The sequence below is a fragment of the Aspergillus alliaceus genome (assembly GCF_009176365.1).
Source record: "Aspergillus alliaceus strain CBS 536.65 unplaced genomic scaffold BDW43scaffold_33, whole genome shotgun sequence".
NCBI classification, from domain to species: Eukaryota; Fungi; Ascomycota; class Eurotiomycetes; order Eurotiales; family Aspergillaceae; genus Aspergillus; species Aspergillus alliaceus.
Window position 1 is genome coordinate 85,978 of NW_022474716.1, and position 27,392 is coordinate 113,369.

General features: G+C 48.0%; 8 protein-coding genes across 8 annotated transcripts; 3 read left to right on the forward strand and 5 right to left on the reverse strand.

The window, feature by feature from the left end:
- Nucleotides 1-577: 577 nt before the first annotated feature.
- BDW43DRAFT_301554 (putative dynamin family GTPase) lies at nucleotides 578-2,947 on the forward strand (the record flags this gene model as incomplete). The annotated part of the gene is made up of 5 exons (XM_032045067.1): nucleotides 578-685; nucleotides 746-1,018; nucleotides 1,068-1,339; nucleotides 1,393-1,525; nucleotides 1,577-2,947. 5 exons carry the CDS (start codon nucleotides 578-580, stop codon nucleotides 2,945-2,947), a joined length of 2,157 nt encoding a protein of 718 aa, XP_031898433.1.
- Nucleotides 2,948-4,938: 1,991 nt separating this feature from the next.
- BDW43DRAFT_301555 (fascin domain-containing protein) lies at nucleotides 4,939-5,529 on the reverse strand (the record flags this gene model as incomplete). Its single annotated transcript, XM_032045068.1, has 2 exons — nucleotides 4,939-5,137; nucleotides 5,231-5,529. 2 exons carry the CDS (start codon nucleotides 5,527-5,529, stop codon nucleotides 4,939-4,941), a joined length of 498 nt encoding a protein of 165 aa, XP_031898434.1.
- Nucleotides 5,530-7,211: 1,682 nt separating this feature from the next.
- BDW43DRAFT_312823 (uncharacterized protein) lies at nucleotides 7,212-9,554 on the reverse strand (the record flags this gene model as incomplete). Its single annotated transcript, XM_032047449.1, has 3 exons — nucleotides 7,212-7,504; nucleotides 9,146-9,409; nucleotides 9,473-9,554. 3 exons carry the CDS (start codon nucleotides 9,552-9,554, stop codon nucleotides 7,212-7,214), a joined length of 639 nt encoding a protein of 212 aa, XP_031898435.1.
- Nucleotides 9,555-14,330: 4,776 nt separating this feature from the next.
- Nucleotides 14,331-15,979, forward strand: BDW43DRAFT_135153 (ribokinase). The gene has a single exon (XM_032038240.1). It carries the CDS (start codon nucleotides 14,527-14,529, stop codon nucleotides 15,568-15,570), a length of 1,044 nt encoding a protein of 347 aa, XP_031898436.1. The 5' UTR covers nucleotides 14,331-14,526; the 3' UTR covers nucleotides 15,571-15,979.
- BDW43DRAFT_135154 (uncharacterized protein) lies at nucleotides 15,980-17,323 on the reverse strand. Its single transcript, XM_032038241.1, has one exon. It carries the CDS (start codon nucleotides 17,099-17,101, stop codon nucleotides 16,388-16,390), a length of 714 nt encoding a protein of 237 aa, XP_031898437.1. The 5' UTR covers nucleotides 17,102-17,323; the 3' UTR covers nucleotides 15,980-16,387.
- Nucleotides 17,324-17,944: 621 nt separating this feature from the next.
- Nucleotides 17,945-20,024, forward strand: BDW43DRAFT_135173 (sugar porter family MFS transporter). Its single transcript, XM_032038242.1, has 5 exons — nucleotides 17,945-18,216; nucleotides 18,267-19,132; nucleotides 19,188-19,303; nucleotides 19,368-19,512; nucleotides 19,579-20,024. Exons 1-5 carry the CDS (start codon nucleotides 18,092-18,094, stop codon nucleotides 20,013-20,015), a joined length of 1,689 nt encoding a protein of 562 aa, XP_031898438.1. The 5' UTR covers nucleotides 17,945-18,091; the 3' UTR covers nucleotides 20,016-20,024.
- Nucleotides 20,025-20,436: 412 nt separating this feature from the next.
- BDW43DRAFT_135136 (putative C6 transcription factor) lies at nucleotides 20,437-22,314 on the reverse strand. The gene has a single exon (XM_032038239.1). The coding sequence runs from the start codon at nucleotides 22,209-22,211 to the stop codon at nucleotides 20,781-20,783; it is 1,431 nt and encodes a 476-aa protein (XP_031898439.1). The 5' UTR covers nucleotides 22,212-22,314; the 3' UTR covers nucleotides 20,437-20,780.
- A 318-nt stretch (nucleotides 22,315-22,632) lies between these two features.
- Nucleotides 22,633-26,557, reverse strand: BDW43DRAFT_320650 (cation-translocating P-type ATPase; the record flags this gene model as incomplete). The annotated part of the gene is made up of 10 exons (XM_032049123.1): nucleotides 26,144-26,557; nucleotides 26,006-26,079; nucleotides 25,386-25,925; nucleotides 24,821-25,332; nucleotides 24,017-24,760; nucleotides 23,807-23,959; nucleotides 23,373-23,710; nucleotides 22,997-23,314; nucleotides 22,713-22,933; nucleotides 22,633-22,679 (listed from the first exon to the last, which is right to left on the reverse strand). The coding sequence occupies exons 1-10, from the start codon at nucleotides 26,341-26,343 to the stop codon at nucleotides 22,633-22,635; spliced, it is 3,147 nt and encodes a 1,048-aa protein (XP_031898440.1). The 5' UTR covers nucleotides 26,344-26,557.
- Between the last annotated feature and the right edge of the window lie 835 nt (nucleotides 26,558-27,392).

The window sequence follows — 27,392 nt, forward strand, 5'->3', positions numbered from 1 at the left end:
AGCGGTCTCTCTGTATGAGAAGGTAAAACTGGGTCGCTAGATGACAGTGAAGGTTACACTTCGCGAATAGTCGGTCCATCTGCCTAGCACGCCATCTAAGGCCTAGACAGGGTTGAAGTCAAGTCACAGGTTCGTTCAGGGGATTAGGTTACATTGAGCATTGCGACACTGCCCCGAATGGTGGAATCTGCTCGGCCAATAAACAAACCCAAGACTCTTTTCTGGCAAGGCCGAGTTGTACGGCCGAAAATCCCTTCCAGACGTAAAACTCGCGGCATTCGCTGTTGTCTCAAAACAAGAGGATTGTCAGGATTGTTGCCAGAACAACAAATAGAAGTTCCCCAAGCATACTAGGGTTCGTAGTTAGCCATATTTTTAGTGCCCCCTAGCAGTGCCCTAATGCAAGTAGCTGCGCCGCACCTCCCGACCTTCCCGTGCCGCCCTGACTCCATGTTCCGATGCCCGGCGCTTAAGGCATTTGAAATATGGGGGCTCTCCCCCCGTGCCTGTGGATTGAAAGGGGATTAAGCCATTATTTTATTTTTGCAACCGTGGGCATAGGACCAGAGCTGCAATCATGGGAAAGAGAGTGCGCCATTTCGTCGGAGTCGAGAGCTCCGAGCAGCTGGCTTTTATCGATGAGTTGCAGGCGCTTGGGCTCAGCAACACAATTAAGCTTCCTGAGGTCAGTCAGTTGCATGAACTTGCAGCCGAGTTACATACTAATGCTGGTGGTCACAATCAGCTCGTCGTAGTGGGCGATCAAAATACCGGCAAGAGTTCCGTGCTCCAGGCCATTACCGAGGTCTCGTTCCCCGTCAAAGATACAATGTGTACACGCTTTCCGATCCAAATTTCCTTCCGGCAAACCTCCACTACGAAGGAATTCCCCGTCAAGGCTACTGTCGTTCCCGGGCCACTGTCGAAGGAAGATGACGATCTCCGCGCTCGGGTACAAGACTTCGCGATCGAGAAGAAGGAATTGACTTCAGAGGCCATGGGGGAGATTATAGACAAGGTACGCCGGGACTTTGTTACAGGTTCTCTTACTGTCGCTAATGGAGCAGGCAACGGAATGTATTTTCGGCGAGCAGAAGTCAACGAAGCACTTGACGCTCAGTGACGCGACCCTCCGAATCGAGAGATCGGGGCCGGATGAGATGCACTGGACGATTGTCGACCTGCCAGGACTCATACGGGGAGGAAAGTCGGGTAAAGGTGAAAAAGCATCGGAAAACTCCAGCAATACATTGAACGCAGAACCACCTGGCCAGAACAACGCGACAGTGGCAGAACAGCTGGCTCGCACTTATCTGGATAATGAACGAAATATCATCTTGTGAGTGCATCGACTACGATCAGGCAGCGGTGTTGTTTGCTAATGTGGTTTAGGGTTGTCGTGGACGATGTGGATGTGGAGCGACACAAGACTTTTGAAATAATAGAAACGATACCAGGTTTGCAAGCTCGATGCATTGGTGTTCTCACCAATTGTGATAGGAAGCAGGAAGGATCCGACCAATGGGTATGGCTTCTAAGCATCTTGTATACTAATACGCACTGCTGACGATAATAGATGGTAAAACTACTCCAAAACGACTTACCTACAGTTCCGCACCTGGACCATGGTTGGTTCGGACTGCGAAACAGGATGCCCAAGGAGAGGGACGTCTCTGATGCAGAGCGTGATGATCTCGAGACCCAAGAATTTGCGAAACCAGCCTGGGAAAGCATATCGAAAGATAGAACGGGAATCCGATCGTTGATGAACTATATCGACAAGGAGCGACGAGCTCAAATTCAAAAGGAGATACCCCACATTATAGCGGAGATACGTCAACTTTTCGGTGAGTGCGAAGCGCATTTAAAGAGAATGGGAGAGGCTAGGGATAGCCCACGAGCGCAGCGGTTCTTTGTCCTACAATTCTGCAATGAGATGCAGCGTATGGCCGAAGGGACTTTAAGGGGGCAATATCAAGACATTCCCTCAAAGGATCCGAGGGTTATGCTTCGTTACAAAGTCCAACGTCGTTTGGACCAATTCACCTATGATATCGTTCATAGCGACAAAATGATGCTCCCTTTTGGGAACTACAAAGTTGAACTAGAGTTCCTCAGATCCCACAGCTCCGATCCTGAACAGTGGGAGGAGTTTGTCAAAGGGGGCAAAGGAATATACAAGGAGATCTATGAAGAAGCGAAAATATGTGAAGGCCGGAACCTGCCAGGAGCGGTCCATCCCGACGTAGAAGAGAAAATCTTTCGCAAGCAGTCAGCGCATTGGGAAAGAATTGCTCGCGAGTTCGTCGAGGATGTCAAAGACTTTGTCAAGGAATGCCACGACGTTCTCCTGAAGCTAGCAATAGAGAACAGCAAAGTGCGACTGGAAGTGAGCCGTATCGTTGAGAAAACGCTAGAGGAGTGGAACAAAGATACGGACAAGGCACTCCAGGAATTGATTGAGGATAATCAAGCTCGCCCGTTGATTACTCGAAATCCGTTTCTACAGTCTGAAACCAGCATGACCGATCGGCAGCGAGGCGAAATCCTACTCGGAAAGAAGACAGCGAAAAATGGTGCGTCCAAGGACGTATTGAACAACAGGGCCGACGGGGCTCGAAGTGAGGAAGATAAAGAACCCCAATTTATGTCTACATTTTTGAACCAGATACTTTTCGTCCGCGCAAGACTACAGTCATATTATAACATTGCCATCTACCGGTTCATTGACAATGTCGCAATGCAGGTCATCGAGCGACATGTGCTTGGGCCCAAATGTCCGATGCGCACTGTCTCCGCCGAGACATTGGGTCAGCTCGAAGACGAAGAATTGAACACTGTTGCCGGTGAAGATGAAGGCGAGAACCGTATGCGAGCGAGACTGGAGAGATCCCGAGCTCGTTACCACAAAGCACTTCAGCGATGGGAAAGGTTGAGGGTTCTTTAATCTATACTCACCCTTTTAAGGTTCGCTATTGATGTGCACGTGTGACTCCAAGGCATGGATGATGTATTTTTGTTTTCATTGTCGGGTTCAACGATCTAAGGGAGTTATACGTCTTGTTTTCTGATGTCTGTATGCTGAACTCATTGGGAAATTGAAGCTGAAATGTGGAAAACCTCTTGTATGCTAGAATGGCAGTCAGGGCTGATCACGAAGCTAATCTGGACGAAAGGGCAAAGATTAGTAAGTTATGATATCGGCGAATGATTAAACAAGAGTAAACTCTCTCTGCGTTCTGCAAGATGTCAATCTGATCAGTGATTAAATGTGTCCATAGAGGAAACATTTCAGTTTGGTAGGTTGGACAGCTGTCGCCCCGAGACTAAACTACAAAAACCTTCTTCCGTGCATACGGTTAAGCTACTACTAGTGATCCTGTTGATTATTGGGTTGCCGGTCCCTTTACTTCAGGTCCAGATCCAGAACTCGCGTGGTAGATCATAGCCAGTATGTGCCGCCCCGACCTGCGGGCGTCAGACCAAATCCACTGCCAAATCGAATCTATATAAATTCGACTCGCCTCACAACCTCACTGAAGGAGTCATGGTTCATACAACTTCCTTTCTCCCATACTTGTAGATAATCCTGAGGTACACACTGATTATCTTACTAATGCATCTTATAAATCGATTCGCATTGATCAGCATCGCTCCCGTCTTACATTTTCATTTCTCGGTGTGGATCTGTATATCAATTTATTATACTCCCTAGAAATGCCTGACGTGTCTATCAGCAACTGCTGAGCCCGTCTATGCGGCATCTTTATCTTCTGTCCATTGCCAAAACGATAACGATCCGTATTCAGCGCACAGCTATTTAGGGCTCAATGGTAGTAGACTCCGACATGAACTATCGCCTCGCAACAAAGTATGGACGCCAGCCATATCGCTTAACAACCCACCATACCAAGCTGATATCGTATCAGATGCAATGGCCATGATCCCCTACTCGAGTGTGGAATGTGATCTAGAGGTAAACCTCAACCTGACAAGCCTGCGATCCAACCAGATCGCGGTTAGTTCGGGTATCCAACCCGAGGGATGCAATGGTAGCCTTCTGTAGGCTTGGTTCCAGACGTAAGCGAGACAGTGCTATGGTTGAGAGAAATGCCACTGGATGCCAACATTGTCTTTTATCTAGCAACCCTACAGCTACGCCTGCTATCCAGTCAATTGAACCTGGACCTGGACCCGCGCCGCGCAAAGCCCCTGTAGACAGGAGCGAGAGATATCAGCATCTACATCTCTGATTAATTTCTATTGCTGAACTTCTAACTGGATATACAGTACCGGCTGCACGACTTAGACTTAGGTGTCGATGGGAGGGCTGCACTTTCACAAAGCATTTCAACCGTGAGGCAGAGCTTATGCGGCAAGTTAAAACCTCCACATCTACCCCAGGCCTTATCGATGTGCTACAAATGGCTGTTCCAAATCTTTCAATAGGGAGATAATCTAAAGGAGCACATGCTCAAGGTTCACCTGAAACCAGATGATTGTTAGGACTTTTTCTCCGCGTGATACACATACCGCCCTTTGTGGCTTGCTGTCTTCCCCCTGATTCTCTACATTATCTGTTGTTTTTTTTTTGTGGTAATATCTTCGTTTAGAGTGGTAGGGCATGGTCATCCACATTTTAATACTGTATAGGAGGTACATTGTTACTTTAAAGAAGATGGTACCGCTTTTATAGAGGTAGACAAGGCATTTCCATTCAAAGATAGTATGTAAGGGAGAGGCTATTCAACCTAAAAAGTCTCCTGACCAGACAGCAAAATACAGGCCGCAACTTTGCCTTTTACTTTTTTACTTTTTGCTGTTCCATTATGTTTTTTTCTTACTTTTTCCTATTGGTGGTAAAACATGATAACACCGGGAAGCCCAAAAACGCAACAAGAGATAATCAACAAAACATCGCCGCCCCACGCCTACACACTACAGCACATGAATCTTGAATTTCTCGTAGGTACCAATATAGCTCTGGCAGTTAACGGTTCCTCCACCACCAGGACCACCCTGGCCGGAGACATTGTCCATGCGAAGGTAGGCGTTTGGGAACTGCACCGAAACGATGGCCTTGCTTCCATCGTCCTGGTTTACGAAGCGGAATTTCTCATAAGTGCGGCTACCGTACCTAGTAGTCCGGAACGTTAGCTTAGATCTGCTAGGTTGAGTTCCAGTAACTAATTTATGAGAAGAAGGAGGCAATGGAGCACGGGATACGCACTGGCAGTTGACCCTTCCAGCCCCCTGGGCATAGGGTTCCCCGGTCTTGACGTCGGAGCCATCCATACGAAGATAGATATTGGGGAAAGCAGAAGAAAGAATGGAGAAGGTATTGTCCTCGGGATAATTCACGATGATAAGAGTTTCATATGAGCCCACATAGGTCTGGCAGTTGGCAACTCCTCCGCCAGAAGCGGAGGGTGCGGTCACTCCCCGTCCGTCGAGGCGAAGGTACGAACTAGGGAATTTCTGAGACTCAATGCTGACCCGCAGCATATTGCTAGTGGAACCAGAGGACATTGTTGAGGATGGGGGCTTGATATATCTTAGAAAAGATCTGTGTTGTTGGAATTGGTTAACTGGTCAGTGGACTGATGAGATTGAATCTGAATTAGATATCCCGGGGTGAACGACTTGATTTATACTTCTAACCCTTGCTGCTCGCCGTAAGATGATATCAACATCAGCTAATTAGGCTGACGTGGATCATATAACTGCTGTAATCAGTGGCGCCTACCCTTTCCCATCGAGGCGGGCAGTTTTGCGGTGTTTCTGCAAGACTGTTGCCTCTTTTTGACCGTTGCCCGCCTTAAAATCCGCGTGAATCTTTCGAATGGTACCGAGTATCCTAAGGTCGCTGCCATAAGAATGTATATCATATGAAGCTAGAATATCACTTCCCCTGACCTGCAGAAGTCTCGACCCTCCCACGTGGTCAATTAATTGTATTCCACAGATACCCGTAGTCCCATCGTGCTGTTATCTCACCACTTGCACACGGCCGTTTCGACGGATGCGGATAGAAATAGTTTGAATGACCACTAATTTCACGGCTACAACACGAGCATATCCAACCTAGCTAATGAGTCTCATGATATCGTAGCTGGCGGAGAGCCAATGAAGTGCGCGGGTGGACTTAGTAAGTAAGTTCCGTAAAAGGATTACACCAAACCCTCTAAACGAGATGTTCCAATCGCTATAACTCAAGGGTAATAGCTATGACATGTTTTATATATAGTACTGAACGAAAATAGATGTGGGAAACCTGAAAGGCTATCAGAAAATAGGCTTCTTTTCGATTGATCTGGACTGGCCCATGGTGAACCGTGGGTGTTCTGAAGCTCAACAGCGAGGTTTCCCGCATAGAACACCACCCAACGCCCCGCATTTTGCTCATATGGATATCCCCCGTTGTTGAGATTGGGAGCTTAAAGGGGTATCTGGCCGACGGCTTTTTGTACTGGTATACTCATCGGAGCGTCGGTAATGTCTAGCAACTCGCGGCCTAGATTTGGATCCAAATTTAAGGTGCGATGTGCTGAACCATGTTGAGATGTTGTGCCGTGCTTGAAGTTCTCTGAATGTGGTGTATTGGGCGGAGGGATGGATATCTGGCGTAGTTGAGATTGGGAGCTCGATGGTGTACATGGCAAGCTTTTTGTATTAGTATGCACGCAAACTTCGGCCGGTGGCCGTGCGGGGAGGTGGTGCTTGGGAATTGGCAAAGTACTTAAGGAGGGATTATGACGGGGTTTGGGGATTTGGGATTCAGAGGCAGGAAATCAGTGATTTGCGGTGCGGGAATGATTCAGTGTGAGGGGGGATATCCATGGCTTGAAGTTGTTCACGTTATAAATGTAGGGGGCATCTTCACGAAAAAGTGTGCTTTGGAGGAGAGGTCATTGGGAAACTGGAATGGGAATAGGGAGAAGAAAAAGGGAGGGCAGAATGGAAGGGGGCCGTGTAGGTTGCGAGGAAAATAATCATAGAAATGCTGCTAATCATGTGGGTGCAATGACTTCCTTATATCTTCCCTCAGTATGTTAATCCCGTCCTCGACTCACTTTCCCGCTCCAGGCTGCTGACGTGCCCAGGGTTGTGATAAGGGAGACCTTGTAACAAAATGACTGATTTAGTTCTACGATCTAGATGATGTGGAACAATATTCACTGCACGATATGTTTCGCATTTCGAGAGACACCCTAAGACTTCAACTCCCGCACTAGCAGCTCTAGCGCCTCATCACGGTGCTTCTCATTGTCGGAATCTATAATGGAATTCCACCTCGGCTGCAATTTCGCTCTCAGATCCGCCAAGTTCAGCCTTTTCGTTTCTCCCAAACCAGCAGCGATAAGCTCCGTGTCCCGACTCGCCTCGCCAATGCGTCGCGTGGGCGGGCGGCGGACCTGGTCGTACACCTTCAGGGAGGTCTGCGCCTCAGCCGGTGTTTTGGCGCGGCCGAGCAACGTGGAGAGAATCTGGTTCTTTAGGCCATCTTAAAGGTGGCCGTGATATGTGGGGGGGAGGGGGAGGGGGGATGAACAAGAGTTTCGAGTACATCGTGGTTATCGATCTCCAATTCGAGTTCACCTTGTCTAGCCAGAAGCTCGGCATCACTGGATTCATAGCAAAGGGAAAGCTACCATAAGTTAAATCGCAATCTTTTCATTTTACGGAGGCATATGTTGTTGGTATATCTAGGGCTTAGGAAAGTCACCCAACCACCATATTGACTGAGAAGAAAGGTATCAAATCACGAAGCTAATTGAAGTTCTCTTCACACGTGAACTCGTTGCACGGCTGAAAGATAAGCCAGCGACTGTTCCCCCCGTGATCATCAACATAGTGAATCCCGGGCTTTGCGCATCCAATCTTGACCGCAGGGGTAGCGAACCGCGTTTGATCATGCGAATTTGGCGCCGCATTCTTAACCGCACTACGGAAGTGGCGGTGGGAATTTGGTTCTTGTAGCGTCTGCATCTGTAGACTCTCATGGCGAGTTCCAGGGCGATGGGCGAACCAGAATGTCGAGTCATGGACTTATCCTGATGCCGGACATTGGTCCTAGAAAACGGTGTGCGCGCATGCCCTCAATATACTGGAAGCTAGGAAACCAAGTATCGCTGAAGAAGCGGGGATTTGACTCGTGGTTCAGTTTTGGCTATACTTAGAGTGAGTGAGGAGTTGAGAACGTGTGCGGCCCTGTCATTTGATTGAACTGATTCAAGAACTTGAATTATGGATGGGCAGACAATACATGGATGGCTTTTTGCCAATACAGTACATAACCATCTAGGGGTACCTCATCCGTCGAGGTGGTTTTCTTCCAGGTTTGCATAAACCAAAAGCTGTATAATTATTTATGAATACTTTAGTCTCTATGTTTAGTGTCAACTAGGATTGTCTTCAGTATGATTGCATACCTTCGCTCTTCCTTAGCATCGCCTCTTCTCTACTATATTGGATCATATATAGATCATTAAATAGTAGGAGTAGTAAATAATATAAACCAACAAAATATGGGCAACACTGTGCATTACCGATAAGTCTCGCCAGTGATACGAAGTAGGTCTCACTCATTATGTCGGCCTCGATATGACATCCCACTCTTAACAGTCGGTGGGGCGTGTAGGGATAGATCTAAGCTAAGATCTTATTATTAACCCGCATATTGCTCATAGGGAAATAGAGAATACGGCCAGGATTTAAATAAGAGACGAGGCCCATTAGTTATACTGATCTCGGATATCAAACTCGATTATCACTGCAACAGCAGCTAGAAAGACCAATACTTCCGCCCAGGGAACAAATTGTTTCCATCGAAGCCCTGAGGACTCGAGCAGGTATCTCCACTGTCCATCCCCTCCTCGTGAACATCTCCATACTCGCTCCAACCCTCGTCCCTCTAAGACCGAGGCCACTTGGTGCAACGCTTCTTATGGCAAGCATACCACGCAGGGCAATCCCTGTTCCCCTTACACGACTGTTCGTAACAGGAATTTCGAAAGCACCACCCCCAATCAGGACAATCCTTAGGTGACTCGCAACTCCCCCCTTTAGTAGCATCCTCTATACCAGACAGTATTAGCCACAGCCTTGTTTCATGCTTTGATAAGAAGATAAGGAAGCAACTTACTACCGGGGATCTCTTGCACCCAAGGTGGACGGTACTTGAAGCAATTCTTGCCATCGCACTCGTAGCCGTAGCCATCGGGACATAGTTTGTCTCCGTCACAGGCACCATCCAGACATTGCCCTTTGTGGCACCAGCCACCATTGCAGTCCGCGTAGCTTAGGCAATGGGATCTTCGGGAGACAACGCGAGAGCGAATCGTGTGTTCATCTGTATCCATGGTGTCTTCGTAGTCATTTTTGATCTGAATAGGGATGTCGAATAAGCCTGGGGTGTAATCAGCCTTTGCCAGTAGTGTTTCAAAGAGTATACGGAGGATGGGTACCGTACCGTGTTCAGAATGGTCCTTAAGGGGTGTAAGTGAAGCCGCTAGGGCGCACAGGCACAGTAAGACTCCGAAGTGAAGCTTCATCCTGGGTATGATTCTCTTGAGGTATGGGAAATATAAATTGAGGTAACGGCAGGAATAAGTGCAACAAGGTGAACCACATTCATAATACTCATATTGTTGTGGTCATTATATAGTGAATCTTGAGCATATTCTTTCCTTTTCTGTACACAACCACATAAGAAACTGTGAATATAGAGTATGTGGTCGATGGTAAATTTATGTGGCATTTAAGTTTAGACCTTCTTTGATATACTGATATCATCAGCCCCCGGAAGACAAACAGTTACGCAGATGTGAATCTCAAGCATCTACTATCATAGCAATCCTCGTAGCGGTCCATTCATAATTATTCAGACACTAGAAGTGTAACCCGTCGCGTCAGCATTCCATTATGGCTAATTCCTGGTGCGTAGGCATTTCTAGATAACCTTTTTTCATTCAGGACGCGGTACATAGCTATCTACGGCCATAATTCGCCTTGCCTTTGGTCGCGGGGAATAGTACAAAAATAGAAAGTGCCTAAATATTGTATAGATGCTGGTCTAATGCTTACCGTGAATTTTGTAAACCTGTCATCAACGAGTACTCCAGTCGGGCCAGCTGCAGAAGGGAGGCTCTCCTTTGTCACCGGCTATTTAGTCGTACATGATGTGCCTACTGCGCTTTGTGCAAATACGATCCCTAAGGACTCGGATGTAGTACACCGAATCACCATCACAATATCCAATAGCTATCTATATTCTCGAGCACCTCAGGCCAGCTGAGCGACCTGTTCAATAATCCACGCGCCTTTCACATTTAAGAGATGATATAATGGTTTGAGATAGGGGCATCTGTATTCATTGTTCTCGAGGTAGTTGTTTGTTTTGTCTTCAACCATGGTGGCGGTCTAGGGTTATATCGTGGTAAGCAATGATTCATTGTTTAACGGAGATTCTGAAACCTGCTTTATGCTGCGAGAACATGAACGACTATTTATAGACCTACAGCCTATTACATTACAAGGATAGGCAAGGAGAGTTAGTACTCCGTTCATCATACGCGTCTAGTTTATTATTCACCTCTCCAGCTACGTTTCATAACCTCCAAACCTTGTAGGGAACACATTTGATACCGCCACCAGAGCCGTTTTAAATCGAGGCTCTTTGTAGGTGTCTGGCATTGAATCTTCTCTAGTTAGAGGATCTTAATCTTTTTTGTTCTTTCTTGCTTGTCCATGTATCCCTCCAACACTGAAGTCTGACATCCATACTTAATAGGACCCATTCTTACTAGTACTACCATGTATTTACGTTGTCTTTTGCTTGTCATTCATTTGCAGTCTATTTTGTGTCTTATCAAATAGGTTCCCTGCACTATTTAGGCAGTATCCAAGCTGTACTAGAGAGTGCTCAGCGGGTCATTCCGCATGGTCCCTTCTATCTCTTTTTTTTAGAATCATACACTGGCTATCCTCTTCCATTATTCCGCCTCTCTATTGCATAGAACCAAGTCAGTGCGTTATAATACTCTTCCACGTTTGGAATGACTTTCCTCACTTGACCCGCAAACCCATCCCCTTGAACGACCCCGTGTGACCACGCTATGGCCACAGCTTTTAGTGAATCCCAGCTGCCACCAATAATAGACTTGTCAGGTAAGCTCCCTAGCGAAATGACATGTGATGAGCCCAAAGACCAGGAAGTAAGTGATTGTTTCATTAGAGCGTGAAGCCTAGTTTCACTGCGATTAAGTCTGGTCATTTACGATGTTTGTTCACAAGCTCCGGTGATGATGGTCTCCCCGGGATAGTAGCACATGCGCTCTTTCTGTGAAGATGTGTTTGAGCAAAGAATTACGAAGCTGCTGCTAGAGTTGGGCCCACCTGATACCCTTTATGGTTTGTAAGCCTCTCAAGATAACTAGTTGTTATCACAGTCGAGTGCAGGAATACGTCGTGTTGTACAAAGACAACAACAATCTAATCAATATATGAGTAGAATCCCCCTGTTGAGAGTCGACAGACAGGAGACAATTATATATAAGCCTGCAACGGAGGAAAGCCATTCGCAGCGAGCTGTCTGTAGATCTCCATAATCGTATGTACCCATAGCCCTTTTCAGCTGTACCTCATCATCGGTAATTGAGTTTGGCTTTGCTGATAGGTACCAGAAACCTTCCTTTATACCTCCCAGGATCCCGCCGCACCTCCTCCGCCGTAGCCGCGAAAAAAGGTGACGCAGAACCCTGATAAGATGTAAGGAAGAACAAACGTGCTATAACCCTAACCACCTCAAAATTACTCGCCCTTACTCTTTCAGTCGCGTCATCTCCTGGATGCACCGCAATCGAGAGAACCGAGAGACCCTGTTCGTCTAGCTGACGCTACAATTCCTCGGCGAAGATAAAGCCAGCGGCTTTGGATACGGCGTACCGGATCATGTCAAAAGATGGCAATGTGCTATACTGTACCTTGGACAGGGTGATCAATGTTGGATAAGTTGTCTGAATATCAGGCGAAAGCCTATCAAGGTTATCGAGGACTATCCTATGGACAAGTACCCTGCAGAGCCGATAGTAGCTCCAGGCCCTTAAAAGCCACCTGTACTCGTCAGACCGCAAAGAGATCTCCGTGGCCGCATTACATTGATCTGTTGTGGGGAGCCTAGCCGCCCACGCAGCTAGACTTTGTTCAAGCTGAATAGCAGCAGAAATAGCCTGTACAGGGTCTTGCCGACGGCCCTGTTTCAATCGACTATAAAGGCTGATCAAAGTGCTCAATATAAGAAACAGATATACGATCGATGAAGATCATTTTCCGTAGTATCTTTCGTGCAAGCTTGTATCGCGTCCACAAGAAATCTCGGAAATGTCTCTCCATTGAGTAGACAACCCAATGCCTATGGAAACGGAGCAAATACATACAGTTTCATGATCGAGGATTAAGCTTTTGTAATCTTGCTGCAATATAGCAGACATGGAGTAGTCACTGTATGCCATCGATGAATCCACCTGTCTTCAAATTCAGGTGCAGGAGCACAACCGTCCCCTTGATGTGTTTTAAACCACAGACGGCCGTTGGGGGAGCGTCAGAAGCTATCATCTATGCCTATTGGCAGCCTCCAGTGATACATATTTCGAGAAGAGAACACCTCAAATACAGACATATTAAAACTGGCCGCGATCATTGCCCCATTGACTGACACATTAAGATCACGAATAGTCAGAGCAAGGAGATTTAGTGGCATCCTTGGTAGTTGCGGGCTGGAGCTTCCAAGGTACAGCTGCTGTCTGATCGCAGAACTGAATATCTGACTGGCTTCTGTACCCTGAGCAGTGCAAACCTGCACGTGCACACTGGGAGCATCTCGGCTTCGGTTGATTAGACTAGAAACCAGAAAGCCCACTCTACATCTTCGTTTCCGGCAATTTTCACATCCCAAGCTGGCTCGGTTGTGGGACACCATGACGAACTGAGCAAAGGAGGTGTTTCTACTAGAGTTGAAAAGTATAATGCATAATTAACTTCTTGGCAAGACATGATTGCAAAGCTTTTGTGAACCATGGGACTACTCCATTCTTGCAGTCATCGTAAAACATCGTCATATCATACTATGCGAAGCAAAAGACAAGGGAAACAACTGCCATAATGACTACCTTATAAGTGATCCTTCGTAATAGACGATAAACAAATGGCACACAGTTCAAACAGTTAAGTCGCAGCACAGAGCGTACGTTGCAAGCACATATGGAATATATATTCAGTGTGCAAGAAGTTCTATTGTTCTTTAGGCCACTAATGCATATGTTTCGTCTACAAGACATAATACAAAGTCAGGACATAGCTTTCTCCACTAGGCAATTCATCGTGTGTTAATAGTGGACCATGTCTCCGTAGACATTATTATGCCATCGATATGCAGGCACCCAAATCGGGAGACTTTGTTACTGTGCTACGGGGAAAATTGCTCGCAGTCTTGTCTTACATGGCCATAAATTTTCAAGTCCACAGAGTTCTCTCCAAACGGTACGTCATAGTGGATTCAAATAGCCATCTATCTTTGTTTGCAGAGGAGAGCATTGACGGTATAAAGGATTCTACCAGTCAGGCGTCCGATATAATTATGTGAACATACACCACAATCACTTTATAAGTAAACATTTCAAACGATGCAATAATTGGACTATTATTTCAATTAGTTGGTTTTGATAGATGATTAGATATTCCATTCATTGAGACAATAAATAGAATACCATCGGGAAGTTCTCGGGGAAGTATTGTGTTACAGTTTTCAACCCGCTTCCCGGTCCAAGCCGTGCCGATGTGGACGTGGGAACCCGCCCCGAAAGTTGAAAATTGAAAATCCCAATGCAACTCTCCTCGGCCCTAGACCCACAAGAACACAAAACAATCGAATCGAAGTTTCGAGAGTGATTATGTGACAACAACAGACCTGATTAAAAAATCACATGAACGAGCATATTCTCCTAGAAGAACATAAGATCATCTGACACGATCTTGACTCAAAACTCAATGGTTTCATGATGTGGCAAAATGGATAGCCCAAATCATGGACGAGAGACATTTTCCGATACCGTGCGCCAATCCTAATCAGGTTACCATAGCCTACGACTCTGGGAAGGGCTCGAAACTCATGAGACGCGCTTCCGACAAACGGGCCGCCGACTAGGATGTAGCCTATGGATTCCCGATGTGGTATGGCTTGCGACTGGAGTTCAGGTTCCGTTTTATCACGGCATCTAGACTCTAGAGATGAACTAAGGGACCATTTTTGTTATTAACAGCGACATTGAATTACTTAAATCATTGCTAAGGGCAACGGGCGATCTTTCAATTCCGTTGTGTAAATTTTTAAAAATTTTAAATACTGCGAATTAACGAGCTTTGGAGTTGTCTTGGAAAAGGCACCACTATCCCCCCACTTGCACATAGAAGTTATTTGGTTTAGAGCGACGAAATTAAGCAAGAAAGAAACGTTGAATACTTGCAAAGATGGCTCAGAAACCTCAGATCTGCGTTATCGGATCCCTCAATATCGACTTTGTCACATATGCCCGACGCTGCCCCGGACCGGGAGAGACACTGACAGGCTCCTCCCTTTCGATCGATGCAGGCGGGAAAGGCGCCAATCAAGCGGTAGCATGCGCTCGAGCGGGTTTCATTACTGAGACTCAGCAAGACGTGGCCGTGAAAATGATCGGAGCGGTCGGTGCAGAGGATCCCTATTATTCCTCATTGCTGCGGCCCGCATTGGAAAAGTCAGGGGTGGACACGACGGGCATCGAGCAAAAGGCAGGGTGTCAAACGGGCTCGGCGACTATCATCGTGGAAGAAGGGGAGAATGGAGAGAATCGCATTGTTGTTGTTCCCGGGGCGAATCATGATGGAATGAGCGATGTTGATAAAATCCTTGCACTTGTCCAGACCCAGTGTCCCGCTTCTCCGCAAGTTGTGGTCCTACAGGGAGAGATTCCGAGATCGACGGTGGTGGGCTTAATGCAACATTATAATGATCCTAAAAACCCGACCAACGTTGTCCTGAACATTGCACCGGTGTATCCGGATGGCATCCCGCTCAACGCCTTGGCTGGTACAGCCGTGTTGATCATGAATGAAACAGAGACTATTCAGATGGCAGAGTCTATCCCGAATTTTCCGGCGATATCTCAAACCGAAGCCGATTTGCAACCGGAGCTGCTAGCCCCGCTTTTCCACCAGGTGGCGAAGATCCCCATCGTTCTGATTACACTGGGTGCAAAGGGAGTGTTCTTCTCAACGGCCACGGGTCGCCATGGATTTGTGCAGGGTGTGCGCGTCAAGAATGTGGTGGACACTACAGCCGCTGGAGACACCTTTGTTGGCTACTTCTCGGCAGCGTTTGCGAAATATGCCGCCACGGGACAAACCCTCGAGCACTTCGACGCTTTAATTGAGTCGGCCGTACAGGAGGCGAATCAAGCAGCGGCGATGTGTGTGCAGAGGAAGGGCGCGATTGAGAGTATTCCGTTTGCGTACGAAATCAGAGACCATCAATGATGCTGAGCAGCACGAGGGATGATAATGAATCCGGCCTACATTAGCCCACTGTGTCTTCATCATATTGTGAAATGTCCCAGCCAGATCGCAGGGTATCGATCTCGCAATCTAACTTTATTCCAGTGGCCATAGTGATATTGCCTAGCTGCTTAAGCAAGATCGATTGCTGTGATGCGTGGGTCATCTCAGGTGCTACAGTGAGGAGGCTAACAATCAGAATGGGATCCCATTGCTCTTTGAAATCGTTGCTTGCAGCGAGCCCCGCAATAGCCTGAGCGTGCCAGAGCCGGGAAGCGAAACGTCTCGGGCCTGCCAGTTGTTTCAGCAGCCTTGGTTTGTGATTAAGTAGGAGGAATGATGAGATATGGTATACGGTATTGGCGAGAAGTGCAAGAGGTGTCGTGTAAATAAGAATAGGAAAAGATGAACCGTTCCCAAAGTTAATTTCATCGGCCTCCACGCCCCGAATATCCAAGACCGGCCGCATCTCCACGTGCCGATTGTGGTACCATTCTTGGCAGTTGGCCCATATTGACGTCCATCGTGAGGTAAAATCGGTTTGAAGTAAGGTATGGACGGCTAGGGTCCTCTCACTTTCGGAACTCGAGGACGAGTCAACTTGACCGAAGAGGAGAGATAGACAATCCGCTAGAAGAAGTAGAGCACGTAGGAATACCCATTTCGCCGGTCGCTGTTGTGGCGCTAGTGAGAATGAGCCATCGGGTAATAATTGTGATGAGTAGGGCATCAGTGGCGCCTTCGCACTAAAGATGCCGGCAGCAAGATCTTCGGCACAAGTGTCAGCCTTGTCAGGTCACTAGGTGGAGTAAGGATGCGTACCAATTCGAAAGTGGAGCAGCCACCATGGCTGATTGAGCATACCTTGTGGGGTGGTGACGGCGGCTAGACGAGTATACGTACGAATTCGAGATAGCAGGAAGTCCCTCCATTGATGCGGACGAGAGGAGCAGAAATCTTGCAACATCAAGAGAGCTTGCCCCATTGACCTGATCTGATCATTCGCCTCGGCTAGACCACGTTCAGCCTCTTCCTGAAACGTATCACTGACCCTTATGACGTTAGCTTTTTGCCGCCGTGAACAATGAGATGAGGCAAGTGCTAGTATTGCGGCCAACAGTGGTCGTTCGGTCTTGGCGAGAAGCAATGCCTGGATCTCAAACCCGCACTCAGGGTCCCCGGCATCGATCCAGGGCGCCAGATTGTAGCGGAAATAGCGCAGTAGACCAATCTCATCAGTTTCACTAATAGAGGTAAGATATGGCGGGTTATCGGTGTTGGCGAGATGGGAGCTAGACGTGTAATTGCCGGAGGCATAGCCCAAATCACGGCTCTTGGCAACGGTCCCCCGGTTATCTTCGAGATGGGAAGAATTAATCGAGTCTGGAAGAGTGGATTCCCGGGGGATATCGGCATCAACACCCGAAAAGCATGCAAGTCGGTTTAATGTTGGAGCTTGGGCACGATCATGTTCTACCGGCTGTTCGATGATAGGGCTTGGCGTAGCTCTCATGGCAGGAGCTGCGGCACTTCTGGAGCCCTGATCATTTTCACAGTTCCGTAATACATTTGACGAAGCCGGACCGTCGTCAACAAACTACCAGTCAATCAGTAAATTTAACTTTTACTAATAAAATAACATCCTACCTGGATTGCGTTGTAATTCACGGCTCCAGCAGTCGTCTCCTTAGGTGAGCGCGTCTTGGGATTGGGAACTGATACAAAGGTAAGATCGGCCCCATAGCGGCACGAAAATCCCTTTGCCTCGCAGTTTTCGCAGCGAGGTTTCCGCTCATCGCCTGAGAAATCCTGGCGTCAGCCTCTCAACTCAACATGTGGGGAAAGACCGTACGTACATTTTCTTCTCCGCCGGCGGCAAGTCCAACATCCCGTGCGGACACGTTTTTGTTTCCCCGTAACCGGTGATCTCCTGGGAGACATAGCGGCCTGACTGGGATGTTCAATGTTGTTGACTGCAAGGTTATGGGGAAAGAGTCGACCAAAAAGAGGTTGTCGAGCCTCCGCACGCCGAAAAGGAAGACAAGGTGGGCCCGGAGGCCGCCGACACGAAGAGCTGGAGAAGGAATCCAGACTTGGGGAAATTATTACCTAACTTTAGCCCTAATCCACCCACGTGAGACTGAAAAAAAAATGGTTCCTTCGTCCCAATTTAGTAAACAGAGGCTCCATCACTCTCGTTCCTGGTAAAGACTTGCAGTGGGAAACATGCCATCACCCATGTGGCGGCACAAAATAAGCTCAAAACTCTGCAGTCTCCATAGAAAAAAAAGAAAAAAAGAGTAAATAAAATTAAAAATAAAAATTGCCCAAACGTGTCGCCTGCAAATAAAGGATTTTCCACGAATATGAGCTGGACAGCTTAGGTGTAGATAAAATCAAGGCAAAAAAATCAAGGATATATTTCCCCAGATCCCCCACTGTCCCTTCCCCGGAATGTCCCCGGACTCGTTTTCTTTCTCTACATGAAAAATTCTTTTTCACGATGGCTGTTGAAATGTCCTCTGATCGTGAAACCAACGACCACCAGCATATTCAGGTCGTTAAAAAGTCGATGTGGCAGTCTCTAGCCGCTAACCCTAAGGTGCTCCTTATTGCCTTCTTTGCCTCGTAAGTTCCCTTCTCTCAGGATGAGTTGCAGATCAACTGACATCGTATAGTTTTGGTGGGTTTGAATATGGCTATCAACAAGGCGTCTTAGGCCAATCTTTGGTCATGACCCGTTTCAAAGAGAATTTCCCCTCGGTTGTAGACTCTGATGCAGCAAAGGGATGGTTGACCTCGATTCTCCAGTTGGGCGGAATTATTGGGTCTTTATCCGCCGGAGTCTTGGGCGAAATTTATTCACGCAAGTACACCATGTTCGTCGCCTGCTGCTGGGTTATCCTAGGAAGCTATCTTTACGTTGGCGCCACGGCCGGCAACGCGTCGCTTTTGTACGCCGGACGATTCTTCACGGGTGTAGGAGTCGGTCTGTTCAGCGGTGTTGGCCCGTTGTATAACGCCGAACTGGCCGCCCCCGAAATGCGTGGTCTCCTCGTCTCCTTCTACCAGTTTGCCACTATCCTGGGCATCATGATTTCCTTCTGGGTGGGTTACGGAAGTAACTACATTGGGGGTACAGGCGAGACACAGTCGGACCTTGCATGGCGCATACCCTCCATCATCCAGGGTATCCCTGCGGTTGCTCTGGCGGCCGGGATCTGGTTCATGCCGTTCTCCCCTAGATGGCTGGTCAAGAAGGGCAGGGATGAGGAGGCCCTTGCTACCCTCGCATGGGTCCGGAAGCTTCCACAGGACCATGAACTCGTTCAAGTGGAGTATCTGGAGATGAAGGCGGAGGCCCTATTTGAGGAGAGAGCCTTCGCCAAGGCAACGCCCTGGTTGGCCGAGAGAGAAAACACGAGCGTCTTCATGAGCCAAATTGCCCAATATGCCAATTGCTTCCGGACTATGGGCAACTTCAAAAGGGTCTGCACCGCATGGCTGATTATGTTCTTCCAGCAATGGAGTGGTATCGACGCTAGTAGGTGGTCCCGTCTTAGCCCGCATAGAAAAAGGTTTAACAACAGTGTGCACAGTTATCTATTACGCGTCGAATGTTTTCGAGAGTCTTGGGCTTACGGGCGGTACTGTCGCCCTCTTGGCAACCGGTGTGACTGGCGTGGTCTTCATCATCAGCACAATGCCCGGAATGGTATGTAAACGGGATTTCACGTCCACGTCCATCTACAAATGCACGTTCCACTAACTCAGACTAGTTAATTATTGACAAAGTCGGTCGGAAACCCATGTTGATAGTCGGCTCAATAGTCATGTTGGTCAGCATGGTGATCGTGGGAGTGATCGTGGCCAAGTTCCGTCATGATTGGCCTTCTCATGTTGCGGCTGGCTGGACTGCTGTTGGTGAGTATCCTCATTTCCCCCTTGCTAGTGTTGCGTTTGGAGTCCTCAGGCTAATTAAGACAACAGCCCTCATCTGGGTCTACATCGCTGGCTTTGGTGCTACATGGGGCCCCTGTTCATGGACATTGGTGTCGGAAATTTTCCCCCTCTCCATTCGTGCCAAGGGCGCTTCGATTGGAGCATTTAGCAACTGGCTCAACAACTTTGCTATTGCATTCTTTGTGCCCCCGATGCTGAATGCATGGGCATGGGGTACTTACATCTTCTTTGCCGTTTTTCTGCTAGTCGGCATTCTCTGGGTATGGTTCTTTCTTCCTGAGACGAAGAATGCGTCCTTGGAGGAGATGGATCGGGTGTTTAAGAGCAATACTGGGGAGCAGGATGCTGAACTTCTGCGTGAGGCCCAGAGAGAAGTAGGGTTGACTGCATGCCTCGAACGGCTGTCCAAGGGTGAAGTGTCCGTGGATAAAGATAGTCATGGATTCCATGTTGAGAAGGTATAAGCTGGCGGAGATTCCATTCAGGAATACTGGCGTCTTAAGGGTTTTTTTTTCTGCATAGTACTGTAATATATGGTGCATGATGACAGGTAGCGGTCGCTTGACCGTTCAATTAGTACGAAAATTAATGTTATGAATTTATGCACTAGTATAAAGTGGCGTCCATCATCCACTGAACAGTATAGCAGTAATCCGACAACCAGTTGGAGCGAATAGTAGGTATGTGGAACTAGGTCCGAACGAGTCATTATAACAACGGTATAAACATGACCGATTGCGGGTGCGTGTTGAACTTCACACTTGTTTAGCGACCATTATTGTTTGCGGTGAATTAGCAAAGCACGGAAACTAGTTGCATTTCCAGCAAAATGACACCGATACTTAGATCGAGAGGGCTCGTAGTTTCTGTTTGCGGCATACCATGTGCATAATAGGTACGCTTCATTGCAGAAGTCATCCCCTTCATACGACAGACCTAATATCACTTGTCAAAAGCGAGTCTTGAGTGGGTACGTGAACATACACCACCCCAGTAGCGTTAGCATGCTGCGAAGCCGCAAAAGCCATTTCACACCTTGACAAGGGGTCTTTTGGAAGAGGGGATAGTGATATGTGTATCCTCCACGTGCCTCCCTCAAGATAGATCGCCCTGGAGGTCAGACCAGCATTGATTGCTATTCAATGAGCATAGGAGTGTCCGCAGTGCGACAGGTAAGTCGCTCATACAGCCACATTTTATGATGTCCTAAGATGTGACAGAATTTAGAGTCAGATAGCTGATAATATCTCGTTCGTTTCGTAGCCCCAAACTGCTTCAAGATCCTTGAGTCGCCATAGTGCCCCCCACCCTGTGGTCGCCTCGATGGCTTTGAAGAGTCTTGCCACAGTCATCTGCTCGCGCCGATGGCTTAGAAGCTTTCCAGCGATATACAACGGCTGAATAGCGTTGATGAGGTTGCCTGGATGTGGGTTTGTGAGGGAAATCCCGCAGACCCTCCTTGCGTGCCAAACCGAGGAGGCCAAGTGACTTGATGAGGGCAATAAAATGGTAGGGGGTTTAATCTCCAGAAGCAAAATGCAGGCCGTGTGGTACAGTTGGTTGCTGGATATAGCTGCTTGATGAGCGAAGAAGATCTCCGGAAAAATTCGATCACCTTGCATACTGGTAGATTTCATGGGGAGAATAGATACCGGCCGTTGTTCCAGCCAGTACTGTAGGTCGTCCCAAAGTCGGCTCCATTGTTCATGGAATGGTCGCAGGTCGGCCGTATCATACTCCCCTAGCTCTAGGTGCCTTGTGCGCCTGCATACTAGATCGCATGCTTTGGCACATAGATACACGGCCCAATTTGCATGCATGTCAGCAGTCAGTCGGCTTTGTTCCAAGAACAGCTCCCGAACTCGTTTCTCGTAATCCTCAATGCTTTCCGCATCCAGGCCCGAAGACACAGCGGGTACCCACTTCTCGAGGGGAAGCACCGTTCTCTCTGCGCCGTTGGACACGATCACTCCACACAGCTCCATCCGCACATAGCACCAGAAGACAGCCTGTAAATGACCACCCGAAAAGCCGTTCACGTTAAAGCAGTCAAATAGAGCTGCGCAGCCATCCACATGACGTCTCCAGTCCTGTGGACTGACAGACATTAACTCCATGACTGCGAGAACACAGGCGGTCACCAGAACATTTGGATCCCTGGCTTGGAGGCCTGGCGTTACCCACCGAATTGCCTCCTGGTAGAGTTCGAGGCTATCATGGCAATTGCGCAGTCCACCTTTTCTTTCGGTTTGCCGGGCAGAAAATGCAAGGATCGCATAGAATAATCCAGGAGATTCTCGGGCTAGGATCGGAACGTGGACCCCAAAGTGGCGAGCCTCGTCGAATTTATCGAGGTAAGGAGCGCATTCCGTGATCCAATTCTTCAAATAAGAGACCAGCCGAGCCTTGGGGAGTGGAGATCTAGCAAAGAGATCTACATCCCGCCGGAGCTCAGACAGCTCAGGTTCAGCTGTCGCTTCTCCGAGGTATTGTTTTGGGGTTGAATCAGCGACGGCGGTGAACAAAGCACTTCGGAGCTCTTCTTGTAACTCGAGGAAGCGTGGATGTGCAGTGTACGAACTCTCCGATTGTGAATGGGTTCCTGGCGATAAGATCATTCCCTCCCCCGTTGATTGACGGGAAGTACCAAAGGGATCCATCTTCTTTGATCGTACATGAAATGTCGCCGTTTGGCATCAAAGGATCAGAGGTAAAGGATTTGTCCCTGAATTGGTAGGCGGTCAGAATCAAACAACACTAAGCCCTATTTGGCCTCCGGGGTTGTGCCCTATTACCAATTAGGAAGGGGACTGGATTCTTGCTGAGGATTGTTCTTATGGCTCTTATCCTAGGGCTTCGATTTCTTATATTACTAGAATATCTTCATTCAGAGACACCATTACAATAAATGCTATGGCTGATGAACTTGTTCAATTATATTCAAAAGAGTAGCAGTAATTATGTATATGAGAGAATTTAATATATCTTCGCTCTCTTCTAGACCAAGTACTATTCTACCTATAATGAGAAAATAGACCGGCCCAAATCACGACACAACCAAGATACACGAACAAGATCAACCTACCAGGCACACTTCGCCAAAATTCCTGTAGGCCACCTCCTCACAGCTGCCTTACGCAATTCATCAAGGCACAAAATACCCAAGCCAAAAGCAGCGGGAAGGAAATAATGTTCTACAGGAACACTGCTTGTATCCAGCACCTCCTGGAAGGCCGGTACATACAGCCAAAAGACGGCCATGCATAGGGCAAAGGCAATCGCTGGGAAGAGGAGGAGGTTTTGAGTGTCCTTATTGAAGGCGGGTGGGTGCTGGAAGATGGACAAGCGCCGGGTTCGAATGGCCATTAGGTTAAACCATTGCCTAGAAGACATCAGTTTCAATTCATCGGGCACAAAATGAAGAAGGGAGGGGGAAATGGCATACATTACAACCAGATTGATGAAATAGATTGAACTGGCTTCATTCAGACGGGCTTGGTAGTAGTCCTGGTCGAGGTTGGAGGGAACAGCTCCGAACTTAAACCATAATGCTGAGAAGGGAATACCGCTGCGTTCAAGGTACCAATATGCCATGGCGAAGGAGGCGATGCTCTCTATCATACCCAGGATACCATAGGCATGGAATATCAACTTCCAGTTGACGAGTCGATCGCGCTTTGGTTTGCGAGGCGGGCGTAGTAGAACGTCGGCTTCGGGGGCTTCATAAGCCAAAACGGTGGCGGCAGCACAATCAGTGAAACAACTGCGCGGCGTTAGTAATTTCAGACACCTAGAGATAAGAGTGGAAGGAGGATATTCACCAAATGATAATCATCAGAAATGACGAGAGGACCTGAGGAAGCCCGAACATAACATTGGTAAAAACGGGCCAGAACTCAGAGAAGGAACCGGCAGGCAGCAGGTACACGATGGTCTTCTTCAGGTTGTCAAAAACAACTCGACCGTATTGTACGGCCTCTACAACCGCCGAGAAGCTGTCAAGAAGGACCATATCGGCCGCTTCAATGGCAATATCGGAGCCACTGCCTAGGGCGATGCCAATGTCCGCAGCCTTGAGAGAGGGAGCATCGTTGACTCCGTCTCCAGTCATGCCAACAATCTCGTCCCGCGAACGGAGTTCTCTGACGATGCGAAGCTTCTGCTCGGGGGTAGTCCGTGCAAAGACAATCTCCTGGTACTGGCAAAGCTGGTCCCACTGACAGTCATCCAGAGACATAAGCTCACGGCCACTCACGACGATTGCGGGAGACGGTGTCGATGGGGTAAGCTTCTCGCTCATTTGATTAGACCTTTGTAGGGAAGCGACCGTATCCACAATGCCTTCAGTTGTCACAATCCCACATTGTCGTGCAATAGCTAGAGCAGTGAGCCCAAAGTCACCGGTAACCTGATGACATACAGTCAGTATCTCAATTCAGATTTGTGGAAAAGAGAACAAATTAACCATAAATATCCTTATCCCAGCACGTCTCAGCGTTCTGACCACGTCAGGAATCTCTTCCCTTGGAGGATCAACGATTCCAACGAGACCCACAAGGACCAGGTCAGCTTTGGCTTGGCTCACCACTTCAGAGTCGAACTCGCGAGAGGATGGGTGTACAAGGATTTCAGCAGCTGGAAGAACCTTGCGAGCAAGCAGAATAACACGTCTACCTTCGCTGGACCACTGGTCCTTTATCTCGAGTACTTTCCTGCGTACATGGCCATCGAGTGTCTCGACATTACCGTCGAGACCAATGGTGTGGGTACATCGCTCGATCAAAATATCTGGAGCGCCTTTAATCGTCAGTAAAGTGTCCCCTTGTTTGAATTGCATTGCTTCTGCTGGCGACAGTGCTAGACGATATCCGTTCGGCTGCGCTACATTAAACGTCCGGATCATGAATTTGTTCTTGCTATTGAATGGCAGCTCGTAGGTCATTCTCCACGCCTGCCGCATCTCCAAGACGGAACCTAGACTTTCGGAGAACCTGAGGACAGCCTGATCGGTTGCATCTCCATATATACGTCTCTCAGGAAGAGGAAGGCCAGTGGATGAAGCATCGAACTCAGCCGCATTGCAGAGAGCGCTTACAGCACGGAGTTGGTGGATACCCGATGTTCTCCCATCCGCTACCATCTGGTCTCTCGCGGTCTCGGGACTCAAGGTTGAGGTCGATATGGCACAATTGGTAACGAACATTTTGTTCTAAAGTGGCGTTTTGTTAGCTGCAGTTACGTGTGCCTATCCGGGGGGAAGAATACGTACTCTTGTTAAGGTGCCCGTTTTATCGGAGCAGATGACTGACACCGCACCCAGAGTCTCGACTGTCTTCAGTGACTTGCAAAGAATTTGATTCTTCCGCATGATATTAGCAGTGATGGTCAAGCTCGCAGTTAACGCAATTGGGAGACCCTCTGGAATGAATGCGATCGCGATGCTAACACAGTCCACGATTAGGGTAGGGACATTAATCCAGTCCGGATGATCAGTTCGAAGCCAGGCAGCCCAAACGACGACAACAACAATGATCATTGTCAGCATGATCAGGACTATCAGTACGACAAAGCGCAAGACTTCCTTTTCTAGAGTTGTCAGACCTTTGTTAGGCTCGTTAGTCAATTTAGCAATTCCACCGAAGACCGTAGAGTCGGCCGTGGCAACAACGATTCCCTTCGCACTTCCTGAAACACAATGGGTCCCCTGAAGGCCAATGCAATGGGTTTCAAGATAGTTATTATCTGTCGAATCCACCGTCCCATGAACTGGCAAGGATTCGCCTGCGAAAGCGTTAGTGGAACAATGATGGTATAAGTGGGCTAGATGACCATACCAGTCAGGATCGACCGGTCGAAACTTGCATCGTTCGAAACTTCAATCAGCCGCACATCAGCGGGTAGTTTGTTTCCAGCCTTGAGGTAGACAACATCTCCCGGCACAATATTTGGGGCATCCACATTGAGCTGAGATCCGTCTCTCTGGACTAAGCAGCTTTCCGGTAACATAGCAGTAATCGATGCCATTACACGGGAGGAGGACCAATCTTGCCACGCATTAAAGCCTGCTTGGATAAAGAATACGGCAAGCAGGACGATTGCTAGTGCTAGGTTTGCTTGCGATGGAGGTTGGCCCAGGGGCTTCCACGAAATGAAGACGAGAATGCATCCGACGAGGAGGATCGCCCCGAAACCTTTAAAGAAGTATCCGAATATCTGCCAGAACCATCGGTGAGGGATGGGCGAGATGGCGTTTTTGCCATATTGCCGGAGGCGCTTTTGGACCTGGTCTTGCGACAAGCCTTGGGATGCATCAACTTGCCAACGTTTCTGCAACTCTTCGACGGAGATAGTATGCCAGTCGAGGTTTGAGAGGTCTGAAGACTCGATATGTTAGATTTGGAAATGAAAGAACTCTGTCGCTTGGCATAGTTGACCAGGAAAGAAGTAGACTTACCAGTGGCGATTTCACTCTTTGCTTGAAGAACTTTGCTACGGCGAGAGGCATCGGCTTCGTCAATGTCAAAAGAACTAGTTGTTTTGTTTAGCCACCGACCAGGGCATCCTTTAGTCATGAGGAAGTCACTCCACGTACACTGTACGATAGTGAATTGGCAGTGAGAGAGAGGGGTCAACAGTAGTCCTTCCTTGGAGACTGCGGGAAGAGAGCTGGGAACTATTGGAGGCAGTGCGATTCAGTCTATTCAAACGGGGCCTGTCACTTTCACCAATTTCCTCGTCGCCTGTCTGCCAACGCAGACGAGTCGCCTCCACTTTGGGGTTTTTCTCCTCCATAACCAAGGCCTGTCACCCAGAGGTGAGTAAATAGACGCAAAGAGAGTATAGAGGAACAAGACAAAGCAAAGCAACCGCAGTAAAGAATTTTTCTTTAACAGCCGTTCACAGCAGCCAGCCTCATGCAGCCTTAAATAGGTATGTCTGTGCAGCCATGTGGTAATGGGATGGTGAATGCATGGGCTCGTGTTTCGATAGTGGCAGTGCGTGATTAATATGGCTAAACGACTGGTTCAAATAAGCCGGTAAATGCCTCGAGCGGGTGGGGAGCTGGTGCTCTATAGAGAAGAAGCTTAGTGTTGAGAGGGGCCTTAATATGACATCTTAAGAGCGATTTGATAGCCCAACCAGATCTTTTTCAACGCGCCACTGATATCTTCGGGCAAAAAGCCACCCTGTCCTGACTCGGAGAGATAAGCTGTTAAAGGCAAAGAGAATCTATTTCTAATTGTCAAAACTACACTATATACTATAATTGGCTGGTTAGGCGTTGTCCTCTTGAGGCTTGATTTGTCCTGTCACAAGGTCGCCTAGCCCTAAGCCGTCGGGAAGGTCCGATAGACCACTTTAGTAGTCATGAAGTAGTAACTATTGTACTTTTACGGGACTTTGAAAGCTTGAGATCCAAATCACACTTGACAATTCGTAGCGCCCGATCAACGTCACGGAAGCCTTCATTAACCGCCCCCATTAACACCGTTAATAGACACTCCATTTATTGCAGCCTGCTACCATAACTGGAGCCATATATGAGGACTCAGTGTAGTTCAACACATGCCGTTTCTAATAAACCTCTCAGATATCTGGCCTCGCATATCTTGTGTAACCATCCGCGCAATTCGAACGTGTGGTGTGAAACCCTCTTCCGTTCGTCAGCTCAACTCCGTTTGGAGCGATTCCTCAAAAACAGACTGACGTAAGTAACGTTGGTCTCTTTCAAGCAGCTAGCTTTAATCTGGTCGGCCTGGTGTGTATGAAACATCACAAGTAGCTATCATGGGTTGGATGCTGTCGTCACCTTTGTCCCATACACATGACTGTCCATCTAT